The sequence below is a fragment of the Canis lupus genome, chromosome 33, assembly GCF_011100685.1.
Source record: "Canis lupus familiaris isolate Mischka breed German Shepherd chromosome 33, alternate assembly UU_Cfam_GSD_1.0, whole genome shotgun sequence".
Taxonomy (NCBI): Eukaryota; Metazoa; Chordata; class Mammalia; order Carnivora; family Canidae; genus Canis; species Canis lupus.
The window spans coordinates 27,071,298-27,098,728 of NC_049254.1; the positions used below are offsets into that span (position 1 = coordinate 27,071,298).

Below are 27,431 nucleotides of genomic sequence, written 5' to 3' on the forward strand. Positions count from 1 at the left end.
ATGGGGCCAGAGGGCTCTACACCTGCCTGGGTGGTTGTGGGACTAAGAGACTAGGGAGCAATGCATAGGGTGCAACTCGCAGGCCAGCTGGTCCTCCTCTCCTGCAGAGGTGGGGCCACGCCTCCTGCTGCCCTGGAGTCTGCAAAGCTTTCCCTTCCTACAGGACATGTTCCTTGGGGATAAACTTCCCAGGCTGCTGTGGGCAGAAGTTGCCCAGGATAAGGCTCAAAGCCAAGAGATGCAAATCAACCCTCCAACGTCCGTTACCCAGGCTGTGGGACGGTCCCCCCACAGACGGGCACTTACGAGATGGCCTCAATCATGTCCATGCCCATCTCCACGCAGCAGTGGGCGTGGTCGGCCCTCGCTTCAGGCAGCCCAGAGACACAGTAATAACAATCCCCCAGGATCTTAATACGTAAACAGTGATTCTCCTGGAAAGCAAATTAATTTTAAAAATTAAAAATAGTAGGAAAGAGAAGTGGGAGGGAAAGAAACGGGAAGCAAACAGATTCACCCCATGCCTGGAATAACTTGCCTTTTAGGGCAGTGAGCACAGACCCAGTGCCGGCAGATGCATGGCCCCAGCCCCAGGACAGGCTTATCAAGAGCTGGGGGGGATGGAGGACAGGCTGAGCAGCCCTCAGGCATTCCAGCCTCCCCAGGCTCAGGGACTCACTTTTACGGTCACTGCTGAGACCCAAGAAGAATGCAGCTGGTCCGATGCGGGAGCACATAGGGCAAACTCGTCAGTTTGAGGAAGGCCCCCAAGTTGAGAGTCAGTGTCCCTGGTTCCACTCCCAGGCCCTAGAGAATGCTCAGACTCTTGGCCTAAGGTTCTACCAACAGTTTTCTGATTCTCCTTCTTTTACAGAAGACCAAAGCAGGAATGAGACTTAGCCAAAGCTTGTCTGACCCTCAGACTGTCTGAGACTTTGACCAAACAGAGTGATGCTAACCAGCAAGCCTGTGAGCGCTAAGACCCCCCACAGAGCTGAGGCACTCTGCTGCTCCTGAGTACAATAAGGTCAAGACTGATCCAGGACAATAAGGTCAAGACTGATCCAGGACTAGGACTGGGATGGGGTGTCATTAGTCACCAGTCCTCAGCTCTCCAAGGCTGGCCCCCAGAAGTTACTTCAGGAAGTGGGACACTGGGATGCATGTGTCTGTGTGGCCTTGGATCCTCATTTAAGGCCCATCCCATGCCTGAGGTCCCAGCACATACCCAACTCCCCTCATTCCTGTTCAGTGATAAAAAAGCATCAGGCTGGCATGAGACCCACCATCTCCTGCTCTTAGAGGCCCTGGTACCACCTCCGACCAGCGCCAGCCTCTCCTCAATGATCTGATGTCCTGTAGGGCGAAAGGGAACGTGGCCGCAGGTCGTTGGACATTGCCAGTAAGTGGCCCCTGACACATAATGATTCTACAAAGACCCAGAGCATCACTCGAAGACACAAAAGCTGGGAAAGGATAACAGTGTAAACGGGGACCTAACGAGTGAACACGTCATTTACTACTCCAGGCCCTGGGCTGCTACTTCCAATTTGTCCAAACGGTGCAGAGTCCTCTTTCTGGAAGCTTCTGGGGGCTGACACACAGCTGTCTGCAGGCCAGTTGGGTTTCAGACTCATTCTCTCACCACTCTGGCCGACCTCATCAAGAAAATGGCTCTATGGGCACATAATTTGTCCCACCGAACAGAAATTCCTCAGGGGCCTGGGCAGTGTCACCTGCAAGCCTTACCAACCCCTTCCTGAGACGGGGAGCTGGCTCACTTGCTCCCTGTGACCAATGACAGTATAAAAACACGTCCGACTGCGTGCAGTGTGAGGACACGTAGCCACAGCCCGTGCAGCCCCTCTGCCCCTCCCTAGTTCTCAGCAGTGGGCTCCGCACAACAGGGCACATGAAGGCACAGTGCCTGTCGCTGGGGCCCGGCGGGTCCTTGGCCACGGCAGTCTCCCTCGGGCAGCGCAGATGGGCCTACCCTTCTGGCTCTGGCGCGGGCCCTGGGTGCTGAGGACAGTAGGGAGGGTGACTCACCGCAGCCAGCTTGTCGAAGCGGGCGAAGAGCTCATTGAGCGTCATGACCAGCTCCTGGGCAGTGCACTGGGATGCCAAGCTGGTGAAGCCCTCGATGTCAGCAAACAGGATGCTGGGGAGACAGGTGGAGGAAGACCCCCATGAGGGAGGAAGGTCAGGGGGACAGCCGGGGCCACCCTGGGCCTTAGGAGGGCTGCTGGCCAGCAAGAGTCCTGGGGAGGCCGGGGGCGGGGGGCTCCAAATGGCTGCTGGGGAGGCATAAAGAGGCCTGGCAGTGGAGAACCGAGGAGGCTGGCTTCTCCGGGCTGGCTGGGAGACGAGATACAGTCCTGCCTTCTGTGCTCTAATTATGCCTTCATTCCTGCCCAGGTCGGGGGGTGGGGGTGGTGTGTGCAGAGGCATATGAGGCCTGGGAGTGAGTCTGCCTCGGGTACCAGAGGCAGGGGCCTGCCTCCCCGTACCCTCCTAGTTGTCACCTCTTGGGCCTGCCCTGTTTGACTCCTGAGCAGCCCCGTCAAGGTAGCTGGGATCCTTAATTCATGTGCTTTGAAAATGCTTCGGGCCTCGATGGCAACCATACTAAGGTCTCACTTCCCAGTCCCACAGATAAGATTTCGGACCCAAGCCCTCCGTCCCTAGGGAATCCTCTAGAAGGGACAGACTAAGGAGGCTCAGGGAGGAAAATGAGGGGAAGACATAGCCAGCAAGCACGTCTGGAAGCCTCCAGCTCATCCCTGCCAGCAGCTCCAGCCTCATCCCCAGGCGCGTCGTCAAATGTAGCAGCCAGTCCCTGCTCTGCGCACCGTGGATCTCCTATCCGTCTCCGCGGCTTGTGTTCCCGAGATTGAAAATGTCTTCCTCTTCTTTCACAACACGCTGCTAGAGGTGAGGCCCCAGGGCTGGAGTGTTGGAAGGGCCCCTGGAGTTTTTTTTTTTTTTTTTTTTTCTTTAAATGGACACAAAAATGTAATAACTCTCATGTACTGAGATGCTCCCAGTGGCCTGGCTCAGAGCTGGGAGCTTCCAAAGTGTCTTCTCACTGAGTCCTCCAGGCAGCCCTGCAGTGAAGGCTTGGTGTCTCCTCGCGGACGAGGCAGCTGAGCCTGGGGAAAGAAGCTGCAGACAGCAGCCTGGTGGGCTCCTTCCCCCGGGCCTGTGTTCTTCCCACCATGCCACAAGGCTCCTGAGGCTCTAGATCGTCTTCCTTTTTAAAATTAAGAACGTAGAACTAAACACATTCTTGTCACTGTATTTGGAAAATGTGTATTAGGGCATTAAGCCTGTCTTCCTATTCTCATGTTTGACATCTGGGGTCAGTAAGGCCTGGGGAGCCTATTGGTCCGTCCCAGGCTAGCTGGGTCTTGGAGAGAGCCAACAGCTTTCCTTAGGGTGCAGAGCCCTGCACCCCAACCAGGCTCTCACACCCCGGCCACTACTCTCCTGCCCCGATCACCCCAGGGACAGGTACCAGACCCAGTCCCTACACTCCAGGGCCCATTGAAATTATGTAAACTAGCCCATCCCAAGCCTGCTTTCTCTGCCTCACCTATTCCTTCCTGCAGAAACCCCATTGAAGGCTCTGGTCCTCGACCTCCTCTCACTCTGCCTCCGGAGCCACCACAGTGCTTCCCCACTGGTGGAGGTGGGGGGGGGGGGCTGGTTTCCCACGGTGTGGTGTGCTCCCTCCTGCCAGGGTGAGTAACAACCGATCTTTTCAATGGCAGTCGTCTCCTCATCTATTTGCCTTTGCATGTCTGGATAATAACAAAGCCTGCATCTGGAAACAGCTGGACTGTTCTGAGCACTTCATGGGTATTAACACACTTCAACATCACGACCACCCTGTGAGGTCAGCATCCTCCTCTTCTTACAGGTGAGAAAACGGAGGCACAGAGGGGATGAGTCACATGCCTAAGGCCACACAGGCAACCTGGCTTCACAGCCCAGGAGTTGATCCTATAAATATTAAGCTGTTGGCCCCACAGCCATCTTAAATGAATAAGAGCATCATTCAGGGGTCTGGCGTTGTATGTGGGGCAGAGGGAGGCAGAGGGGCACGTATGGGCCGCCACACGTGGCGGTCCAGGACTCGAGGACTCCACCGAGGGGGGGCACGCGCACCAGCTGCTTGCCAGCTCACACGAGGGAAGGTGCAAACAGATGAGCCGAAGGAGGGGAAAGAAGAGAAGCTGAGGGGGAGGAGGAGGAAGAGGAGTGGAGAGGAGAGAAGCTGCCCTGGCAGGGCACAGGAGAGGGCAGCTATGCGGGCAGGGGCTCAGAAGGTGCACGGGAGTCGGGGGGCTCCACCAGCCTTTGGTGCCTGGGGTCTGACGGGCTCAGCAGCCTGCCTGCCAGGTAAGAGGAGCAGGTGAGGGCAGGCTGCCCTGCTCCCAATGCTGATCGCAGCTCCCTAACGAGGTGCAGCCCTCTCCCCACCCACCTGCGCTTCTCTGCCTGCCAGTCTTTCAGGCAACTGGCCCACTCCACTCAGGAACAAGAGGAAGGTCTCCCCCGGTCTAGGTAAAAGCACCGTCACATGGCTGTTCTGGAAATTCTTCTCTAACTCTCAGGAAACCAAAGCCAGCTCAGGCTGGGGTCAAGATCCACTGCTCCAGACTCAGGAAACCTTCATCGGCCAGGGTCAGTATCTCCAAAGCAAAGCCAGCAGGTGCCAGGCCCAGCGGCTATTCTATGCCAAGTCCAAAGCTGCAAGCGGAGGCCTGGCTTAGGCGGCTGATGAGACCCCAAAGTTCCTGAACCCCACACTTGGACCACCGGGTCAGGCAGCCCAGGGCAGCAGGCTGAGGAGAAGCAGGGGAGGAAGGAGAGAATGGGCCACCCCTAGAAACGCGAGTGTGGTCCAGGGGCTCAGGGGGTGAGTCTGGGACTCCATCGACAGAGGCGCACTCAGCAGCTGTGGCATCACTGAGCTGCGACCTCCCACACCTGCTGAGCTGACCCAGCCAGGTGGGAGGGACAGGCCTGCCACCATGCTCCTCCTCCACGGGGGACCTCGCTGGCCCTTAGAACACTTTCTTCCACAGATGCTTACACCCCCACTAGACCAGCGGCTCTTAGTCCTGGGGTCTGTTGGAAACACCTGGAGCTTTTACAAGGTGGCCCCAGAGCCCCCCCGCCACGCCCAGACATTCTGGCTTAATTAGCCTGAGGTGGGGCTCTGCTATTGATTGCGTTTGCTCGGTTTTATTTTAAGCTTCCCTGGTGATTCTAATGTGCAGCCAGGGCTGAGAACCACCGCACTCGCTTAAATGTCACCTCAAGGAGACTTCCATCGCCCTATATGAACCTCTAACCTTTCCCACGTCTGTCTGCCCTCCCTGCCGTATTCTGCTCTGCTGCTCGGTTCACTCTCGGCTATAGTATTGCTGTTGTTGCTGTTACTGTTACGTTCCTGTTTATCTCTTCCCGCTAGATCAAGAAGTCCTTGAGGGAGGGATTTTTTGGCCTATTCCGTTCCCTGCTGCATCAGCCACCAGCACAATGTCTGACACACACAGTAGATGTTCAAGAAAATATGCCACTGGACGACTGACCAAGGACAGGTCCCATCCCTGTGCCCCCTGCCCCATCTCTCCCCCCACCCCGACCCGCACGCACCCGAGCACGATACCCGGCCCACGGGAGCCACGTCTGTTAGCTTCCTGGGGCTGTCATAGCAAAGTGCTACACGCTGCGTGGCTTAAAGCAACAGAAATGACTTCTCTCACGGTTCTGGAGGCTCAGGGTCCGAAATCCAGGTGTCAGCAGGGCCTTCCTCCCTCCAAGACTCTAGGTGGGACCCTTCCTTGTCCACCCTTGGCATTCCGGGGCTTGCGGCTTTGTTACTCCAGTCTGGACCTCTGACCTCACCCTGTGTATTTGGGTCTTTATACAACATTTTCCTCTTCTCATAAGGACACCACTTAGACCGGATTAGGGGCCCACCATACTCTAGCATCTCAACCTGATTTCATTGCAAAGACCCTATCTCCACAGTCACAAGGACCAGGGTCAGGACTTCGACAGATCTTTTAGGGTGACGCAGTTCAACCCATAATGGTGCCTGAGGTATATTTGTTGAATGGAAGAGAATATTCACACTTTCAAAGCAAGCAAGAGGCAAGACCGCTCACTCCAGCAGCTCTTCCTTCGACCCTATGGGGCCTCTTGGGGTTCCAAGCTAGTCACCTGAGACAGGAGCCTGTGGAGCCCAGGGCCTGGGGCCAGCAGTATTCAAGGGACAAATGCAAGAATGGTTACAGAAGCCATGAGCAGCTTCCTGGTTCACACTGGTGTGTGAGGGGCCAGAGTCTCCCTCCAACCTGCTGGGATCGACTCTTCGTGACCTGTCTTGGGGTTTTCAACAGCTGCTGAGGAGTCAGGGAGGGCAGGCTGCTGGCTGATGAGTTGCTAGTGAGACGGAGCGACCCGCCAGCCAGAGAGGAGTGGCTCAGAGCAAGCTTCCAAGTTGTGCAGAGGTTTGGACGGGGTCTCTGAGGTCCCAACTCCAAAACCCCGCAGCCTCTCCTACACATTTATGGAAATTCTGCACCTCCGCATTCCCCCTACCTCCTGTCAGAGGCGAAGTCACACTCCTCTGCTGCCTCGGGGGAGGAATTTGCTCAGTGGCTGTCACTCTGGAAGCTCTCCTGTTTTTGAGGTTTACCCAATTGCAGACTGTCTGTTCCACTGGCCAGAGTTTCCTGAACTGCTCTTTGGGAACCTGAAGGCCATTTTACAGCCACACGGGGCCCAGGATGCAGTAAGGTCCTCGCTCATTGATCGGCTCCCACTTGAGAGCTCATCTTGGCAAGGCCATCAGGCCCTCGTGGTGGGTGCGCGGAGGCCAGCCCCCCCCCGGGCGGCGCGCTGCTCCCTAATTGCCTGCCATCCATCACTCACGTCGCCCGCCTTCTACTCCGGAGGCAAGAGCGGCAGGCACTTCAGCCCAATTATCCCAATAGGCCTTTCAGCCTTCTGCTGCCTCGGCTCAGCTTCCCCGCGTGCATTTTTGGGTAAGCACACATTTCCTCGCTGTTGCTCCCTCTTGTACCAACAGATGCTGTGACCTCACGGAGATGCTGGGGTCTGACCCTGCTCCTGAACAGAAGCCACACATCCAGCAGCACCTGGGATGCCCAGACGCCGAGTTCTCCTCCTGGTCTGGGCGGCAGGCAGTGCCTCCATTCTCCGCACTGCAACAGAGGGGACTCAAGAAAGGCTGAGAGGCCAACCGCCTGTCAAGGAGGGCCCAGGAGGGCAGGGGGCCTGGGGAAACAGAGTCATGGGGAAGGGGCAGGAAGGGAATGTGGCAAGGTCTCAGCCCAACTCCCAGGATGTCGGGCCCAGTGGGAGCTAAAGGTCTTAGGGGAGCAGGGCAGGAAGTGCCCTGGAGGCCGCAGCAGCAGAGCCTGGAGAGGCCCAGCCATAGGCCAGGGGTCTACCCCCTGCAGTGTGCCCCCCTCCTCCCCGCATCATTTGCTCCAAGCCATACCCCTAGTAAGATACAGGAGGAGCGGTGGGTCACTGGCACACGCTAGGTGAACAGCACAGTCGGGGTGGTCGTATCAACGACTGGCTGAGAATGGACACCAGATGACGGGCATTTTCCAAGGGGGGTGCGAAGTAGTCAGAGTAGGACGTATGGACAAGGAGTGGCCCAAGAGCCTTCTGAGGGACAGGCAGGGAGAGGAAAGGGGGGAAGGTCAATGAGAGGATGCTGAACACACTGGACATGTGTACAGACTCCACCCTGGGACAGTCACACCCTCTCCACTCTCACGGCAACGCGACACCTTCCTGCAGAAAGTGGAAGGGCCCTGGGACTGGCTTGACTGTCAGGATGGGGTCTAGGCGGTCTGGGGTCAACATATGTCCCGGAATCCCTGCTGCCAGCTACAGGGCCTCCTGCAGACCCCATTCCACCCCCTGGTCCCTTGATCTTGTTTCTGCCCACTCAGTCCTACCACCTAGACAATGGACCTCCCATTGCATTTATGGACTTTGCATTTACAAAGCCCTGCAACGTGCCGGAGGAGAAGCCCGCAAAGTGGGGAGGGGACCAAGTCCGAGCAGTTGTCAGTGACCTCTCAGTGATAAGTACGGTGGGGCTCCCTGTTTTCTTCTCTATATTGTTAGTTCCTAATTTTTCTACAAGAAACACACTTCCTTTGTATAATAAAACTGCTGAACACTAACAACAATCTTCTAGGATCTGATTCTATCCCTTCTATCTTCATGATGTCTTTTCTGACTTGCCCAGCTCAGGATAGTCCTTCTTATTCTGAATTCTTATTAGATCAGAGTTTCAAAGGCATAGCCTGACACATTTAACAGGCCAGTGTCTCGTCACCCTAACTTCTCTCTCTTCTTCTCTACCTCAGGGTCCCCAACTTTGGGTCCAAAGAGCTAAAATAGTAAGTTCTAGCTGGCTGCTGGCTCCATGCCCCGCTGACCCCCATTCCACATCCAAGGACAAACTCAGGTCCCTTGTGAAGACCCACCACCGTGCAAGGGAGTTTAGAAACTAAACCTTGTGCACTGCTGGTAGGAAGGTAAAATGGCAAACCTCTATGGAAAACACTACGAGCTTCCTTAAAAAATTAAAAAATAGGATTATAGGCCATATGATGTAGCAATGTCACTTCTAGGTATACACTCAAAGGAACAGAAAGCAGGACCTCAAGGAGGTATTTGCACATGCAGGTTCACAGCAGCATCATTCACCACTTGCCCAAAGGTGGAAGCCGCCCAAAGGATGAATGGATCCACAAAAGGTGGCAAACACACACAATGGAGCATTATTCGGCCTTAAAAAGGAAGGAAATTCCAGCACACACTACAACATGGATGGATCTTGGCTATGTTCTGCTGAGTGAAATAAGCCCACCGCAAAAGAACACGTACTATATGGTTCCACTTACGTGAGGCACCTAGACTAGTCCAACTCATTGGCACAAAGTGGAATGGTGGTGGCCAGGGGCCGGCGGAGGGCAGGAATGGGGAGTCGTTGGTTAATGGGACAGAGTTTCAGTTTTGCAAGATGAAAAAAAAAAAGTTCCGGAGATGGATGGGGGAGGTGGTTGCACGATAACGTGAATGGTTAAAACGGCCAATTTTCTACTATGTCTGTCTTATCACAAGTAAAATAATGAATTAATTAGTTAATTAAAGAGCAGAGCCCCACCCCCAGGGGCTTCCCTAGTGGGACCAGCTGGGTTATGAGGCTGCTGTTCCCAGGGCACCAGATGCAGCCCGACCTCACTGCTGAGGGCTGAGCCGTCCCTGAGGGGCCCACACGCTACCTCTCCTACCTACTCCGAGTCCTACCTGGCAAGGAGTGGCAGCACAATCAATGTGGGATGAGTGAGATAATAACATAAAGGCCACTTCTGTCTATGATCGGTATTGCGTAGAGCTCAGAATACTTTTCTTAATATCAGGTTGGAGACAGGAATGCTAGGTGTTTACGGACCATCCCTCATGTGGTCGGTTGCCGGGAATGTGACTGGAGGTAAACATTTTTCCTCTCTGCCCACAGGGCGCACAATCCACCCACAGGTATCTGAGCATCGCGGACGTTGTCGCGAGGCCATTGTAATTCAGAGCCATGCCGCAGCCGAGCCAGACACCAGAACGACCTGGGGAACACAGCCAAGTCCTTGAAGGAGACGGGAGAGGAGATGATAACCTTAGAAGCGGGAGGTTCAGGAGAGGCTGGGGAGAGAAGGGAAAGGAGGGGGGAAGGAGGGAGGAGAGGGAGCCCTCCCCAGAACCCGCCACTCCCCCACTGTGCGGGGACGGCAGTTACCTCATTTCTACCCCGGGGTCCTGGCAGGTCTTGGGGCAGGCTCCTGAAAATGAGGCTGTGATTTGAGCCAATGGGCCAAGACCCCACACTCCATCCCGAGCCCTCCTCAGGGTCCAGACAGATGGGGCCAGGGGAGGAAAGGGTTTCCTCAGCTGAGGACCAGCACCCCCTGGAGGAGCTGGCTCTCTGGCCCTCCACACCATCTACAACCTTTAAATCCTAAGAGCTCTGGCGTGAGGCAGGTCTTTCAGGTATGGAACTCACCCACTATGGACCCTTCCGGCGGTGGAGTGCCCTTCAGAACCCTCTCAGGCCTGGCTCAGATGTTCCCGGCCCTCCTAAAGCCTTTGGGGTATTGGCCACCCAACCTTGACTCTCAGCTCATACCCGCTCCACCTCCATAGGGCAGTCTGAGGCTACCTCCTGGGTGGGGGGGCCTGGCCGGGGGCTTTACAAACTCCACCCCGACAACCTTCCCAGCACCCCTCCAGGGAGTGGTCCTAGGGCCCCTCTTACAGGCTTTGTTCCTTTGTGGCTTTCATCATAACAGAATAATGGGGTGGCAAATTTTGTAACATCTATACCCTTTAAGGATGCAAAGTCCCACTAACCGTTCCTCGTACCCTTTAAGGATGCAAAGTCCTCATGTGATATGTCCCCAATTTACTAATCAATCCACTGTTTGCTGTGTGTCTTCCTGAACAGAAAGTGGGCTTCCCAGTATCAGAGACAGTGTCCTTCTTAATTCCCATTGCAATCCTCGTCTCTAAGGCTCAGTGTCCCATGGTTGGAAACAGAGGAAAACATCCACTGAACGGACGAGTGAGGGGGCGTCACCACTCCCATGTTGTAGACGAGGATCGTGAGGCTCAGGTTAGGTGACCTGCCCAAGTTCCCACGGCTGCTAAGGGGCAGAGAGGGGTGTGACCCTGGCTGCTCAACACAGACACTCGTCTTGTTCCACAACAGTGACCTGGTGGCAACTGGGTTCAGGCAGCGTCTGTGTGTACTGTGACCCAGGGGATGTGCTGTGTGCTTCCAGGGCTGGCCCCTTCCACCCTCCTCAATGTCCTTCCTCCCAAGCAGAGCACTGGGAGCACCCAGCCCAGAGCTGCCTCTGCTGGCATGTGCTAGAGGCCTTTGTCCCCAGAATGGGCACGGCACAGCCCCCCTCTGACCTGGCGCTGCTGGCCGCAGGAGAAGGGAGAGAGGATGGGGAAGAGGGCGCTCAAGCCACAGGTCTGACACCCCAGCGATGGGCCCTGGCCCCAATTGGCCTGTCCAGCCCCAGAGGGACTAAAACATCTCCATCTGTCACTACATGTCAGACAGGGGAGGCTGGGGGCTCCAGGGCGGGGGGGTCTCCAAGGATGCCTTGGCCTCTGGCCCACCTCAATGCTTTGCCACTGGTGGCTCAGCACCAAAGCATCTGACAGGCTCCTGGCGGGTCCTGGGGGCAGATATTCCATTGGGGGTCAGGAAAGGGTGAGGCCACAGCGCAGTGGGGATCTGTTGTCACCCCTCCCTGCCCACCCATTAGTCTCTTCCCCTTCCACAGATCCGGGCCCCGACTGTCACACCGCAGGGCTGATTCATTTTTCTTGTGGCCTTGCTCTTGGAGGGGGCTAGAGAGCAGCATGTCATCACCCTCTCTAAATATTATAACTCCGCAGAGAATTGACAAACGTGACTCATCACCCTTCCACTCTCCAGCCAGAGAATCCCCAGGCCTTGCTCTGTTGATAGGAGTGTGATAATCATCACAATAATAGCGGTAACAACGATAATCACTACTCCCAATTACCGAACACGTGTCCCGTCCAGACACTGCGCTAAGCGCTTCCCTCACATGCTTTCATCTGCTCTTCACAAGCCTGCTAAGAAGTTATTCTTTTCATCCTATCAGGCAGAGGAAGAGACTGAGGTTCAGAGTACCAGCGCCCATCACTCGCCCCGGTCACATGGCCCGGGGACAGCAGAGCGTGGCCAACACTCGGGGCTGCCTAACCTCGAGCCCCAGGCCTCATCACTGTACCACGAGCCGGGCCCCCAAGCGCATTTCCACACGACCATGTCACCCCTCCACCTACTACTCAGCCCTCAACCCAAGTCAAAAGTTCAACCCAAAACAGAGACGAAGCATGCAACGTGCTTCCGTCACGAGCTGCAGCCAGGGCTGTTAACGGAACAGGGAATGGGCCCCGGCGGGCTATTTGCATCTGATTGCTTGTGGCTGGCCTCTGAAGTGCGCCAGCCGCCACTAGCCTGGCAATTTCAGAGTCAGAATGATGTCTGTCCCCATGAAGTGGGTGACATCTTGATTTTTCTCTCCTTTTTTCTCTCTGCTGCCATTGATCTTAGCACATCCTGAAACAGAAATACCCCCGTGTGGTTGGTGGGGGATCTGAGTCTTGCCACATGGACATTCGGGTCACCCTGTGATTAGGATACTGCTTCTTTTATGTACCCAGAGTCACAGCCTCCATGAGAGTGGGTGGATAAGGGGGATGTCACCCCAAGGGCAGGCCACTCCTTACGGTGGTGGAAGAGGCCTGAGTCAGTCCCTCTGACCAGACCCCCTTGCTGGAGGACTGGGGGCCCAAAGCAATGGAGGGGCAGGAGACAGGGGTGAGAGGGCAAGCGCTGGGTGGAGAGACAGTGGTGGCCAGATGTACCAGATGTGTGAGCCCGGCCAGGCTGAGCACCTATGCCTCGAATGCCAAACTGTTTCTGAGCAGTGAATTCTCTGCATCTCCTTTATGTTCGGCTTTATATTTCAGTGGGATCTACTGGAAGGGGGATCCCTGGGTGGCTCAGTGGTTTAGCGCCTGCCTTTGGCCCAGGGCGCCATCCTGGAGACCCGGGATCGAATCCCACGTCGGGCTCCCGGGTGCATGGAGCCTGCTTCTCCCTCTGCCTGTGTCTCTGCCTCTCTCTCTCTCTCTATCATGAATAAATAAATAAAATCTTTTTTAAAAAAAAAAAAAGGAATCTACTGGAAGCTCTGCTGCACTGAGAACAATCAAGTCCATGCTGTGTTTGGAACGACACCAGGGCCGGGGGGGGGGGGGGGGGTTGGTGGGTACAGCAAGGACAAGAGAGAAAAATCCCAGAAAGCGGAAGCTCAGGGCTTCATTATGTGTTGGGACCACTTGGCGGGTTACTCCTTCCCGTCTGAACTTTGGGCCTCTGAGATTTCTTCTAATAGGGAAGGCTATTTCTTTACGTGTCCCTAGGGTCCCCCAGATTTTAGGGGCTGCTAGCAGACCAGAAAGGCCCCTGGTCAGTCCACAGTCTCTCTTTCTCTCTCACACACACACTAGAAGCCAAACCTCTCTCATCCACCTTTTCTGAGTCTCCCCTTGGCTTAGGGGCTCCCCGAGTCTCCTTCCCACAAATCCTCATACACGTTCCTTTCTCCTGGGCATATAAAAAACACCTAGTAAGGCTAGGTAGGAACTCTGATACCAAACAGCTTTCAGAGGGCAGCTGTCCCACTTAACCAGCTCTAGGATCTTGGACAGATTAATCTCTGTGCCTCAGTTTCCTGTGAAATAAAGGTAATAGTAATACTGGCCTCTTATATGGATTATGAGGACTCAGTGATTATATGAAAGTATTCAGAGTAGTGCGTGGCTTAGGGAAGGCGCCATACGAGTACAACTCTGTGAGCAATTATTCCACCTTATGGGGTCAGAGGTGGGTGTGAGGAGAGGTGGGAAACCAACCCGTCAGCTCAACCGACTGAGTCCTGGGCCCCACTTCCCTCTCTGAGCTCGGCTCAGCTGAGTCTGCAGCCCCTCGGGGCACCTCCTGGGCAGGCACTGGGCCTCGGCCTACTTCCTGCCCCTGGCTATGCTCTCCCCGCCTGACAGCGGAGCATGGGTGGGCTCTGGGGGGACTTGGGGACCCCCAAAACTGAGGACACAAGTTGTTCAGGTAACCTTTTTCTTTCAAAGGCTTGGAGTCTATTTTGGAAGATGGATACAGGACACACCGGCAGACGGAACCAACAGTCTTGGATTCCAGGGCACACTTGGGAACTGGGCAATTCCGCCTGAAATTCGGACAATTTCGACATGAAAACTCGGTGCCCTCCCTGCCCCTGCGGCCATCAGCCTCGCCTTGAGTGGATGTATACTCACGTGGGCGTGTTATGGTGCATGCACCATAATTTATATCATTCCATTTAATCCCTTTATGAAAATTCAGCCCAAGCTTCCAAAGGGTTCCCTCTACACCAGCTTTAGAAGATTCGTGGGTCTGAGATTTTGCCCAGGGAGAAAGTAATTCTCTTGAAGGCAAACACAGCAGCTCCTTTTCTGGGCAGATGGGAGGATTACAGGGCTCTCCAGGAAGCCACGCTGGATGAAGGCCACTGTATCGCTCCGTGTCCCCATGGAGCTCATAAGCAGATTTTGCACTCTATTAGTCTACATCTGTTTGCACATCCCTGCTGTCAGCAGCTTCTGTCTAGAGAAGCAGCAAATGTGCAGTGAGAGGGGCGTGGGCTGTGGGGCAGGCTGACCTGGATGCACCCCAGCTTTACCAATCCTGGCTGAGTGACCCTGGGCGAGGATCTTAGCCATTCTGTGCTCAATCTCTAAACAAAGGATGCTGATGAGGGCCCCCACCTTACAGCATGGTCAGGAGGATTAGCAACGAGGTGGGTAATGCCTGGTACCAGTGCCTGACCCACACTGGCTTAGCAGACATGGAAGCTGCTAGATGATGATGAAGACTGAGATGATGACAGGACACGTGGGTCCCAAGTCGGCTTCCTCCCTCCCTTGCCAGGCTAGGAGTTTCCCCGACAGCTGGGGCTGCTGCATTCTCCTTTCTCCTCCTCCCTCCTCTAGCTTCTCCCTGCGGCCTCAGCTCCCATCCCTCCCTAATAATTCACTGCACCAACCTAGAGGGTACGGCGTGGCTGGGGCACCCCACACAGCACACACGCCCCAAAGCCACAGACCACCCTGCCAGGCTGTGCTCCCCCGAAGGGCAAGAGGAGGAGATGTTGTCTCCCCAGGCGTGCAGTCCTCCCACCCTGCCCTCGCCCCCTAGCCGCACTTGTACCTCACGTTGTCATGTTTCTGGATGTAAATCTTATGGAACATCATATCCTCCTGCTTGGCATTGATGTCTGCTTTCATCTCCATGGCAACGTGTCGGGGCAGGACAGACAGCAGGAGCCGCTCCTGGGGAGGGAAGCACGTGCTTTCATCATAGCTCTTTCCACCTGCCTGGCAGTCCCCTGCTTCCCCCCCCCCCCCCCCCCCCCCCCCGCAGGCCAACTCCTCCCCACCCGGGTCCCCACCCACAGGGCCCTGCAAAAGCCCTCAGGCTGGCCTGAAGTTCAAGGAGCTGACATTTAGGTGACAGTGGGCCAGAGTTGTGCCCTCAGGGCTACTGGAACCCGGTCTCTCTCCCTGGGAGACCTCCTGGGTTTTGTGTGCCTGCACCTGCACCTGGGGAAGAGCAGTCCTGGTGAGCCTGTAGCACTGAGCCCCCCGGGGCACCCTGCATGTCACCTGAGACTGTGTGCGACCTTGGGCAAATTATTGAACCTCTCTGAGCCTCAGGTTCCTCATCTATACATAGGGATGGGGTGATTAAGGGCATCACGTGAGAGTCACTCAACTCGTCCTCAGATTTTCACCGAGCACCTACCATGTTCCAGGCAAGGTCTCTCCTTCACAAACCTCCCAGTCTCAGGGGGGCTCAGGGTACTAGGGGGCACTGAGCAGGGGTTCCTGGGCTGGGAATGGGGTGGTCAGGGAGGGCCTTCGTGGGGACCAGAAGGATGAGGTTGGGACTACTCCATTTCTACTATGGGGACAGTAGCCCGGGAGAGAGGGAAAACGTGTGGACTCTGAGAAACGGAGAGAAGCTAAGACCTGTTGGAGAGGAGGCGGGAGGGAAGCAGGGCGGGGGCCAGGGTCACACTGTGGAGAGGGGTCCCGACTTTGCCTCCCTCCTGCCCTCTCCTCCCGGGCCTGCCTGCTGCAAGAGGCCCAGCTGCCTCGGGATGGGCGACCTCGCCCTGCACCCCAACAGCCCACTACCCACGCCAGGCTGGCTCACGGACTTCTCCCGCCTGAGGCCTTTCGCCCTGGCTGGCCCAGCCCTCCTCATTCTCCCTTCACTAGTGCCTGTCACCAGATGCTGGGCTACCCCCTTGTATGACCCCAAGATTCCCCTCCTGCACCTGTGTCTTTCTGGTTTCTCTCCCTCCTCCTGCCCCCCCTCCCCCAGCACATGCCCACCTCTCTCCTCTTTCTGCTCACTCTCGCCCCTGAGAGCACGCACCCCTGCCCGTCCCCTCCTCCTCCCTGTCCCTCCGTCCAGGCTCCTGAGTCGCCAGCTGCCCGCCGGATGACTGGCCGCTACCACCGTGACACCACACCCCAAGCCATACTCACCTTCCAAAGGCTCTTCGAGCTCCCTGCCTTTGCCCCCTGCCTTTGCCCGTGCCGCCCGCACTCTCCGGGCCACCAGGTCGGCACCCCACCCGTGTAAGTGCTTTTACCCTTCAGAACGTCCCCTCTGCGCCTCATCCCTCTCCCCTCAGCCCAGGCCCGTCCAGCCCCGAGCAGGTCCTGCGATGCAGACGCAGACTCCGGTCCTTCCTGCTGCACGTCCACCCGCAGGCCTACATCCCAGCCAGACGGCCCCTCCCCGGCCTCCCCGCTCCCTGTATGGCCCCAGTCTCTCCAGTACACTGCCTTTGTTGTGACACTCGCCGGTGCAAAATCTCCGGAGCTCCCCCGGGTTCTGGATTCTTCTGGAGCCGGTGAGCCCACCCCGCTTTATTTTCCACTGCAAGCCAACACCCCCACTCGACCCGCCCGCTTCCGGCGCCTGGCCTGCTCCCACCAGCCCGGGCCTGGCTGCCTTCTCATCCTCCTGAAGCACCTCTACCATCCCAGCATCTGGTTCTCGCATGTTCTAGGCCTCCTTCGGGTCCCACCCCAGCGACCAGAGCAGGCCCTGCACCAACTTCTGTGTCCCAGCTTGCTGCCTCGGGTCCATCCTCCACACTGCAAGCCAGTGTGTCTTTCTAAAACATACCCCTGACCCCATCACTGCCCTGCGTAAAACCCGTCTATGCTTTCCGAAGCTTCCGGAGCCAGCCCACAAGCCCAGCCTGGCCTCAAGGTTTCCATGATCTGGCTCCCGCCTACCCCTCCCTGTACCCGGCAGGCCCTGAACTGTGTTCCAGATCCAGTGCGCCATGGGAAGCTGCCCAAGCTCCTGGCAGGGTTTCCTTGTCTTCACACACAAGCCCCTCAGCTAGGCTCACCATCCTCACATCCTGCCGCTAATCCTGCCTCAGGCTTCCCCCCTTCCCAGCAGGAGGGTCCTGGTGCTACAGAGCATCCCCTCACCACGCAGGGCCTGTCTCTGGAGCCCCCGATCACTCAGGGTTTCAGGGGGTCTGCTAACCGGGCCTCCCTGTAGTGCATGCAGTGAGGTGCCCCTGAGGACGGAGCTGTGTTACGCTCAGCTGCACAGCCCTCAGCCTCGGGCCTGGAGAACACTGGTAATCCGTGCAGGGTGCTCTCTGTGGGTTAGCTTGGTCTCCCTGAGCATCAGTGGATGTGGCCCTTGAGGGCCACCTCCTATCTCCTGAACTCTCAGGTCCTGGTGACAGAAACACAGAGTAAGGGGCAATTCTATGGAAATACAGCACAGCTGGGGGACCACGTGCCATCTACTGTTTATGTCCATGAGAGACCTTCCTACATTTATAACCACTTCTGGGGCTGCGGGTCAGGAGGGGGGCAGTGGCTGGGGAGCAGCGCTGAGTCCTGCCATCAGGCGGCACCTCGGAGTGCCCCCCAAGGACCCCTCCAGGGACCCAAGAGCAGCACTCTCTGCAGAGGGTGGGGGAGGCCCGAGAGCCACTGGGCTCTGGCGGGGTGAGGAGTGCCTGTCCCCAGGAAGCACGCCTCCCCTCCCTGGTATCTTGGCTCAGAACATGCTAAAGCAAATGGATTTTCTTCCCCAAATCCCTGTGGATTTGCTGGAATGTCCAGCCTGTCCAGGGCCAGTACAAGGAAACCATGATGAGCTGTAAAATACGCATTTTACTGGAGAAGGAACAAGGCCCAGAAGTGAGAAGGGACACTCCCTGACACAAAAAGAGAAGGAAGGTATCCCGATGTCAGGCGACAGATGCCAGAGCCTGGAGCTGGGACGAGCCGGGGGGCCTCTGAGGCATGGAGGGGCTTAGGGTAGGGAGCAGAAGGGCAGCAAGTTGGACAGAAAACACAGTAGGAGAACCCAGGGACACCGCTGACCATGAGGCTGTTCAAGAGCCGGACCAGGAGTTCTGACGGGGCCAAAAGAATGCCCGGGGCCAGCCAGGCCTCAGGCTGGACAGCATGAGCTGGGGACCTGGCAAGACACACCGGCCACAGCAGCAGGGCTGGACAGAAAGCAGGGACAGGCCGCTGGCGGGAGGGGTGGGCTGCGCTGGGGAGACGCTGCAGAGCTTCGCCCCCTGGCTCGGGCCGGCCCCCGTCATGTAACTGCTCGGGGTGCGTCCGGACGGAGTCAGAGTCAGACCCTCTCACACTGTGGTCACACTCCTGTGCGCCTGGGGCGCCCACAGCGTGCTCTCTGGGCAAGCGACGAGGCCATGGGGGGCTCTGTCTCCCTCTCCCTGAGCTCAAAGGCAGCAGGACTCCACTCGTGTCTGTTGTGTAGACACGGACATAAGAAGAGAGGAGAACCGCTTTGGAGTAACTTCATCACTGAGAGCCACGCCAAGTGCCAGTCCAGGGGGGCCCTGTCACCCTGCTGGCCCGTCCACACTCTCCCCTGGGGTCACACAGCCCCGTCTCTGGGGCTCTAGTCCGTGAGTTTTTCAGCTCGTTGTGTCCCAGAGTCCCCAGAACGCATCTGGCTCACACTCAGGCGAGGGCACAAGGGTCCTGCACCCCACCAGGATGCGGGGCAGCCAGGCAGGCGGCCAGCCCTCGGTCCTTGCCCGGCCGTCACCCAAGAGAGCACAGGGGGCAGCTCCCCCGGCCCCAGCGCTCACCGCGAGGAGCCCTCCAAGTCTGTGGGCCCCATGAACGGCCTACTTCCCTGCCCAAAACTTCTCTGAGAGCGGCGTTTAGGGTGAGACAGGACCACCATCCTTCCTCTGAACCAACCAAACCCCAGAACTCGGCACAGATAAAGAGCTTAAGGAGGGTGTCCCCGGGGCTGCTGCTGGGAGCACCGGAACCGGATAGAGTGCTGCAGCTCTCACCGCTCTAACTCATGGGCACTGGGGAGGGCGGAGGGCCCCTTCCCGTGCCCAGGGTCTGGGCTGCTTGGCCTGTCGGCAGCAGGGGAACATGACGGGGCAATGGGCAAGCACTAGGGTAGAGCTCTTCCTCCCAAGTCTCCTAGAGCATTCCCACAGAGCCAGAAATGCTAGGCTCCCTCCAGGGAAAACATTCCCTTCTGGCTTAGTCCCTGCCTGGATGTGGGGTGGGGCTGGGCGGCTACACGCAGCGCAGTTGGTGGGACGGCAGGCAGCTAGGCAGAGGCAGGGCTTGGGCCACGCAAGGACAGGAGGGCCTCACCCACCTGTTGCTGGTTCTCCCGTTGCGAGTGGAGCCGTGCCTGGATGCACTCCCGGGTCTCTTGGAAGGCCTGTCTCTGGGAGACCTCAGCCGGGTAGTGGGTACAGACACCCACGATGTTGGTGCAGGAGAAAATGAGGACATTGGAGACGAGCTGCAGAGGGAGAGATGAAGACACGGAGCTGAGGCCCGCAGTGGGCACCAGTCGCTGGAGCCCCAACCCTGCCCCCCACCCCAGGCCCCACGTTAGCACACACACCCACCTGCGAGCAAGGACACTCACCCATGGCTGACCACAGGGAGCGGCTAAGCAGGATAGGTCAGGCTCTCTGACTTCCTCGAAGCCCAGAGCTTGGCTGGCCTGTGACAGGTTGTGGCCCTAAGGAACCCAGTCTCTGAATAACCATACTGTGCATGCGTACAGCACCAGAGACGAAAAGGTTAGGCATACAGGTGATGCTGTGATGGAGCTGTGTATGCGCTGGTGGGGTGGGGGCGGGGGGGAGTTTGCAAGGAAAGTTCCATAAGGGTCACGGGATTTCATTTTTTGAAAGCATGATAGAGTCCAGCACAGGACAAAGGACTGCCCTTTTGCAGAGAAGTCTGAGATGATTATCGTTAATGCTTATTATTCCCCAGGGATCACTGAGCTGAAGCAAGTGCCTGCTGGCTACCCAGGAGATACCCAGCAGTGTGCCAAACCCTCTGAGGTCTGGGAGAAGGCTAAGGTCCCGGGGCCAGCCGGGGTCAGGGTCAACAGCAGGTCCTGTCTCCTCTTCCTTGGGTTTCCATTCCTTCTCTGCACCAGCCCAGACGCCCCCTGACAACTGCACCATTCCAGCTGGCGAGCATCCACCATCGCCCTCTGCCCCACACTCCTGCCCTTCCCCGTGCCGATGGAGGTGCATGTGTGGAAAAGTACTACTGCCCCTCAGGTCGCGGAGACAAGATTGGAATTCTTTGGAAAGGAGCATTTACTGAAAAGCTAAGGGAAAAGAGAACACAACACTACACACACACCCCACAAAAGCAAGATCACATAGCACACTTCAGATCCCAAATTTGCTCAGGATCTGAGACAAACGTTTTCTTGGCAGGTCCAGCTAGCTACTGGGATATCTGGGTAAACAGATGCTAGTCCTGCCCTTGCCTCGGGCTATGCAGGACAGAAGCCACAGAAAGATGTTCAGGCTTCTAGGACTCCATCCCTCCCTCAGCTTGATTCTTAGTCGCAATGACGGAAGGGAACCCCAATTGGCCTTGGCACCTTCTGCTATAGCTCCAGAAGCCCTCTGGACTTGAGCGGCTTGGTGTGACCTAGCAGACAGCCCCACCCTCTTCTTCCAGGGGCCTCTCTGTCTCTGGAACCTAGAAGTCCTGTCCTTCCCTCAGGTCTTTGTTTGACCTGAAGGCTTCCCCCCACCCCCAGCCCCAGCTCTGAGGCATCCTGACCTCCACTCAGGGTCCTCAGCCAGTCCAAGTCTGGAGGCCATGTGGGCTCCATGCTGGATGTGGGGCTGTGGTTCCCTGGAGACACCTATACCGCTCTACCGTGACTGTCCTGAGCCGTGAACCAAAAGAGACTTTCTCTTTCCAATCTCTCAAAGTCCTGCTCTCTCCTTGGCTGCACAATAAATTCTGGTTTCCTGGCTGCAGGACACTGTGAGCTCGCCTCGAGCACTTCCTGGATATCTTCCAGATGCTTCCTGGATGTGCCTTCGGGGAAGGGGCAAACTCAGGTTACTAGCTCCACCAACTCTGATGATGACTCATAACTCCCCCAACCTCACCTGAATCCCATCCACCTCAGAACTGTCATTTTACATAAAAACATGGCAGAGAAAAACACAACCTACTCAACACAAGGTAAGAAAACCTCTTGTTCTATGAAGCTTACAATCCAGGTGAAGAGATGAGGGGTCAAGCCTGACAGAGAACTGGCACTAGGAAGCAGAAATGGTCTTGCACCAAGCAAGAGGGCAAGGAATCATGAGGAGGCAAGAGGAGAACTTCTGGGCAAGCCAGGCACATGGGCCTGGGATTGGGGCATAGTTGGCAAGTCCGGCAGGCACAGGAAAGGGTATCCCTGGAAAGAGTATCCGTGACGCTTAGGTTTGTGAGGTACTCAGGGGTCCTTGAATAAATAACTCAGGCTCTATGATCCTGAAGGGAAGTCCACAGAGAGAAGATGGAGCTGGAAAGGCAGATAAGAGCCAGACTGCAGGGGCATCTGAATGTCAGGCTGAAGACGCCTAGCACAATTCTTATACAACAGGAACATGAAGGACTACTGAAGGAAAGAAGAGCAAGATGAGCACATCAGCTTCACAAAGGCTCATCAAGGCCAAGAGCAGCAGAGGGAGTCAGAGATAGGTCAGGAGGCTACCACAGAAGTCCAAAGACTTCTGCATGAGGCTGGGGGCCAGAATGCAGAGCTGACTCAGAAGGAAGAGCCATAAGACCAGGGCAATAAGGTTCAGGGAGCAAGAGACTATGGCCTAGAGTATTCATCATGAGAGTGACTCTGAAGGGAGACCTGGATGACAAGACTTCAGAAAGCCACTGGGGACCACTGAGAGAGAGGTAAGGAGAATGAGGTGAGGAGGTGAAAGCTGAAGGAGCCATCTTCAGGGAATGCTGGAGAATGTTCTAGTTAGGGAATATCTTTTAAAAGGAGAAGAAGGGGCCAGATGACTAAAAACAGGAAAAATTGGGAAAGAGAAATGAGGAGCTACCCTTAGACAGGATAATGTATCTTGAGAATCCAACACGGCCAAGTGGGGTTAATCTCAGGAACAGAAGGCTGGTTCAACTTTGAAAAATCAATGTAATTCACCATATCAACAGACTAAATAGAAAAACCATATGGTTATTTCAATAGTTACTGAAAAGGAATATGAAAAAATTCTACATCAAGGCAAGATTTAAAAAGAAATCTCAACAAATTAGGAATGGAAGAGATCAATAGCATATACAAAAACCTATAGCTAACGTCATACTTAATAGTGAAAGGCTGAATGTTTCCTGCTAAGACCAGGAACAAGGCAAGGTCGACCCTTTTCATACTCTTACTTGGCATTGAGGTTCTAGACTATGCAATAAGACAAGAAATAAAAGGCATACAGATTGGAAAAGAAAAAATACAATTGTCTATATTTGCAGAAGACATGTAGAAACCCCCCCCCCCAAAACTCTACAAAGTAGCTACCAGAATTAATAAGCAAGTTTAGAAATACAAGGATATAAGATCACAGGATACCGGGTCGATATATAAAAAGCAACTGTATTTCAATATGTAAGCAAGTTTTGTTAAAAGCTATAGTCATAAAACTCAGAAGATAACATAAAAGTAAAACTTCATGACGTGGGATTAGGCAATGATTTCTTAGTTTGACACCAAAAGCACAAATGAAAAATAAATGAATTATACTGCATCAAAATCAAAAACTTCTGTTCTTTAAAAGGAACCAAGAAACTAAAAAGACAACCCACTAATTGGGGAAAAATATCTGCAAATCATAGATCATACTTTTATTTTTTTATAAATATATAAAGGCACTAAAGAAAGGACCATCTTTTCAACAAATGGTGCCAAACAATTGTCTATATGTAGGACTAACTCAGACCTCCCAAAATACATAAAAACTTTACTCAAAGTGGTTCATGGGCCCAAATGCAAAACCTGAAATTGTTAAACTTCCAAAGGAAAACACAGGACTTTGGATTAGGCAGAGATTTCTCAAATATAACAGCAAAACCTGATCCATAAAAGAAATGATAAATTGATAAATTAGACATCATCAAAAATAAGAGCGTATCTCTTCAAAAGACACTGTTAAGATAATGAAAAGATAAGCACAAAATGGGAGAAATTACTTGCAAATCACATATCTGATACAAAGACTTGTACCCAGAATTCATAAAGAACTAAAGTCCACAATAAGAAGACAGCCCGCTTTTTAAAAGAGCAAAAGATCTGAATAGATAATTCATCAAAGAAGATATAAAGATGACAAGCACTGAGAAAGATGCTCAAAATCATTAGCTATTAGGGAAATAGAAATTTTGAAAAACAACAAGATACTGTTCAACACTATTAGAATGGCTAAAATGACAAAAAGAAAAAGAAAAAACAGGTGCCAACACAGGTACTAGGAAGGCGTAGCAACTGGAACTCTCAGGCCTTGCTACGAGAAATGAAAAACGGTAGAGCCACTTATGAAAACAGTTTGGCAATTCCTCAGTTACACATGTATGACCAGCAACCTCACGCCTAGGTATTTGCTCAAATGGAATGAAAAGTTATGTTCACACACAAAAAAAAAATCAGTGCAGGAACGTTTATGGAGTATGACTCATCTAAAAAAGGAGCGATCTAGGGATAACACACAACATGGACCAGTCTCGGACACATGATGCTGAGCGAAAGAAGCCACACTCGAAGGGCCATATGATGGCATATTTACATGACATTCTGGAAAAGCCAAAAAAACTGGAAGGACTGCAACCAGACCGGTGGTTGCCAGGGGCCAGGGAGAGAGGTTGATGAAAGGGGCAGCGGGAGGAAATGTTTCCAGGTGATAGAACTTGTTCCATATGTTGATTGTGGCTACACATCTGTACACCTCTGTCAAACCCACAGAACTATATACCAGGAAGGGTGGATTCTACTGCTTGAAGTTATCCTTTTATTTTAATTTTTATTTATTTATGATAGTCACACATTGAGAGAGAGAGAGAGAGAGGCGGAGACATAGGCAGAGGGAGAAGCAGGCTCCATGCACCGGGAGCCCGACGTGGGATTCGATCCCGGGTCTCCAGGATCGCGCCCCGGGCCAAAGGCAGGCGCTAAACCGCTGCGCCACCCAGGGATCCCTGAAGTTATACTTTTAAAAAAAAGAATGGGGGGCACCTGGGTGACTCAGTGGGTTAAGCATCTGCCTTTGGCCAGGTCGTCATCCCAGGGTCCTGAGATCGAGCCCCATGTTGGGCTCCCTGCTTAGCGGGGAGCCTGCTTCTCCCTCTCTCGTTCTCCCTGCTTATTCTCAGGAAGAAAGGGAGGAAAGGAGGATGGGAGGAAGGAAGGAAGGAGGGAGGGAGGGAGGGAGGGAGGGAGGGAGGGAGGGAGGGAGGGAGAGTAAGATGTGGGAAGGACTAAAAGAGAGAGCATGAAAGCCAGCCAAACAGAGAAAGAGCAGCCTTTCCTCTCTCGAAGGCCAGAAAGGGACCAGAACCTATTTTGAGACATGACCCCCAAGGTAATTATCAACTGGCCGCTGGAGCATCTCGGTCTTAATCCCCGGGCCTCTCCTGCTGTAATCGGACTCCTCCTGCAGCCAAAAGGCCAATAGCAACAGACGGTACAAATCCAGGTAAAATGATGCCCAGTAACCCAATAGGGGTCCAAATGGCTTTGCTGAGCTTACTGTGTCTCTGTGTCCCTCTCTCTCATTCACTAAACACGAAACAGGGAGAGCAGCTAGTTACAGGGTGCTGGGGTGTGAGGCTGGGGTGCGAGACAGGGGTCTTCGACGAGGTCATTGGGAAGGGTGGTTTCCGCAAATTTCACCTGAGAGTGAACAAGAAAGAGACCAATGTGTTTGTTACACGTACACACACACACCACTCACCCAAAAAGCAGAGATCTGTGCCCCAGTTCTCACAGATGCTAAGGCTCCTGTGCAGACACTAATGTCATGAATGGAGAGGAGGCATCAGTAAAATCGGGTGGAATTCTGCTGAAAGCCTTCTTCTAGGAAGGAGTTTGTGGCTTAAAAATGATCTCACACTTTGAGCACCAGGGTCCAGATGCTGACTGGCTTTCTTCTCCACTAAAAAAAATTCTCAGTCATTGAGCCCCTTGCAGACATAGTAAAAGTAGAAACCTTGTCCTTATGTAAATGACTTAATTAGTAAATAATAGCAGGTATCATTCACAATAGCAGGGAAACAAGGCCTAATTAAGGGTTTGCCGGTTTTCCTTGCATCGACGTCCAGGGACAGATCTAACCACATGGAACACGTGCACGAGCGTGTGTGTGTGTGTGTGTGTGTGTGTGTGTGTGTGTGAACACCTACACCAGGTAGCGTAATGAGCAGACCTAACAATACAGCAAACCTCATTCACTGGGATTCACCTCAGCATCTGCTTTTAAAACAAGCCCAGCAGATGGTTTGGGCCCAGGTGGTCTGGGGACCACAGGGGGAGGAACTCCTGCTAGAAGGGAATGTCTGGAATTCTAGTCTCTGCGTGGAAACCCAGGGGAGATGCCCATGAACACTTGCCACTCTGGCGGCAGTGGCGGAGGTATTTCTAAAACCCCAGCACTTTGGGAAACCAATCTCTCGCTGCCTGCACGGCTGCAGGTTTGATTTGGTCCCGAGGGTGAAGTCACGTTGCCCCCAGTGTGTGCAGTGCCTCCTTTTTTTTTTTTTTTTTTTTTTTTTTTTAGTGTAAGTATGCCCCATGCAATATTGGGAACATATTTATACTAAAAAATCATTTGCTGTTATCTGAAATTCAGATTTAACTGGGCAACCGTATTTTACCTGGCATTCCTACGAGGGAGCCTTTTCAAACCTGCCCTCCCCCAATTCTATGACAACCCTCTCCCCCCCCCCCCCGCAAAGTCCTAGAACACTGGGTGTGACCCAGCTCCCACTCCACCCCACTCCCTCGAGATCCTCCTCCAGCCTCTGCAGATCCTGCACACACAGACCACAGTGCTTCCTCTTTATGTCAAACTCTGAAATCCCCTCTGTTAAGTGCCAGCCGAACCTGGGATCTGATTTTCCAAGGCCACCCGTCCAGCCACAGGGGTCTAGACCACCTCTGGGCCCCAGTGGGCTGAGGAGTGGCTCCCCGCTGCTCTGGGTACTTAGGAAGGGAAGGAAGGTCCTCTCCTGGGACCCAAGCCCTAAAGACAGGCACAGCCCCTCCCCTGCTAGTCTTTTTTTCTATTTGCAAACACACCAAACCAGCAACCAAATGAGTCCCAGATAAAAGGAGCTGACAAGCCTGACAAGAGTTTCTACTGCCTGCCCCAGATTTCATTTGTTCTACACGGTGGTGGTGGGAAGCTCGGGGGACCTCAGTGGAATCCTATTATGATACAAAATACAATAAATCAAGGAAGGATAATCTTAAATTATATACTCCTGGAAGTCACATCAGCTCCGTCCCTTGTATGCTTCACCGAGCTCAATGAGGTGTTAAATGGCTTTTTAAAAAATATTACATATTTTTTTAACTTTTTAAAAAAGTCACAGTGACACTTCTTAAAAATTTGTCCCTTCCAAAGAATGGAGCCTGCTGTATACTTTTTTGGGGACCAAAGCCACATTATCTCTGCTTTAGGGGCTTTCATGATGAGATCCTCTTTCATGGAGGTAGTTGGTTTATTTCAATGGCTCTGGGCAAACACGCCCAGGCTCTCTGCTGTCCTCATTCCCATGGGGTCCTGCCCAGAAGGCACCCCCTCCTTCTCCATTCCAGCGAGGATCTAGGTGCTCAGGGCTTGTCAATCTCTCCTGCTCTGAAATGCTCTATGTCAGAGATCCCCATATCCCTTCACATCATGACACCTTCCGCTCCAAAGCCTGCCATGACTCCCTATTACCAGGAAGATAAAGCCTCCATCTCAGCACTGGCACTAAGACTCTACAAGCCTCATTACAGGCCACATTCCCCTTCTCATCTCCTACTCCAACCATGTGACAGGGCTACTCACTGTCTCTGGAAAATAGCAATCTATAATACGATTCTAAAAGTATAATGTTTATTTAATAGAATTTCGCTGTTACTACAAGCAGGGCATGAAAGATGAACAAATCAATAATTAGCATCTGCTTAATACATTCTTAGGAAAGGCAAAACAGACTAAAATGTGAAGAAAGACAACTATCTAGGAATGACTGGGCGCCTCGATTTACAGCTTTAAAACACTTTGCACATGCACGATCTCACTGACTCCTCCTCACTTGCTGCCGAG

The 27,431-nt window shown here is 54.1% G+C and overlaps 1 protein-coding gene across 1 annotated transcript in view; it reads right to left on the bottom strand.

Annotated features, from left to right (window-relative positions):
* LOC119877836 (adenylate cyclase type 5-like) overlaps nucleotides 1–27,431 on the bottom strand; it is a 144,671-nt gene that overhangs the window by 40,260 nt on the left and 76,980 nt on the right. The window contains 4 exon segments of the mRNA XM_038583046.1: nucleotides 307–434; nucleotides 2,050–2,161; nucleotides 14,936–15,057; nucleotides 19,445–19,594. Of these exon segments, the coding sequence (XP_038438974.1) occupies nucleotides 307–434; nucleotides 2,050–2,161; nucleotides 14,936–15,057; nucleotides 19,445–19,594 (512 nt within the window).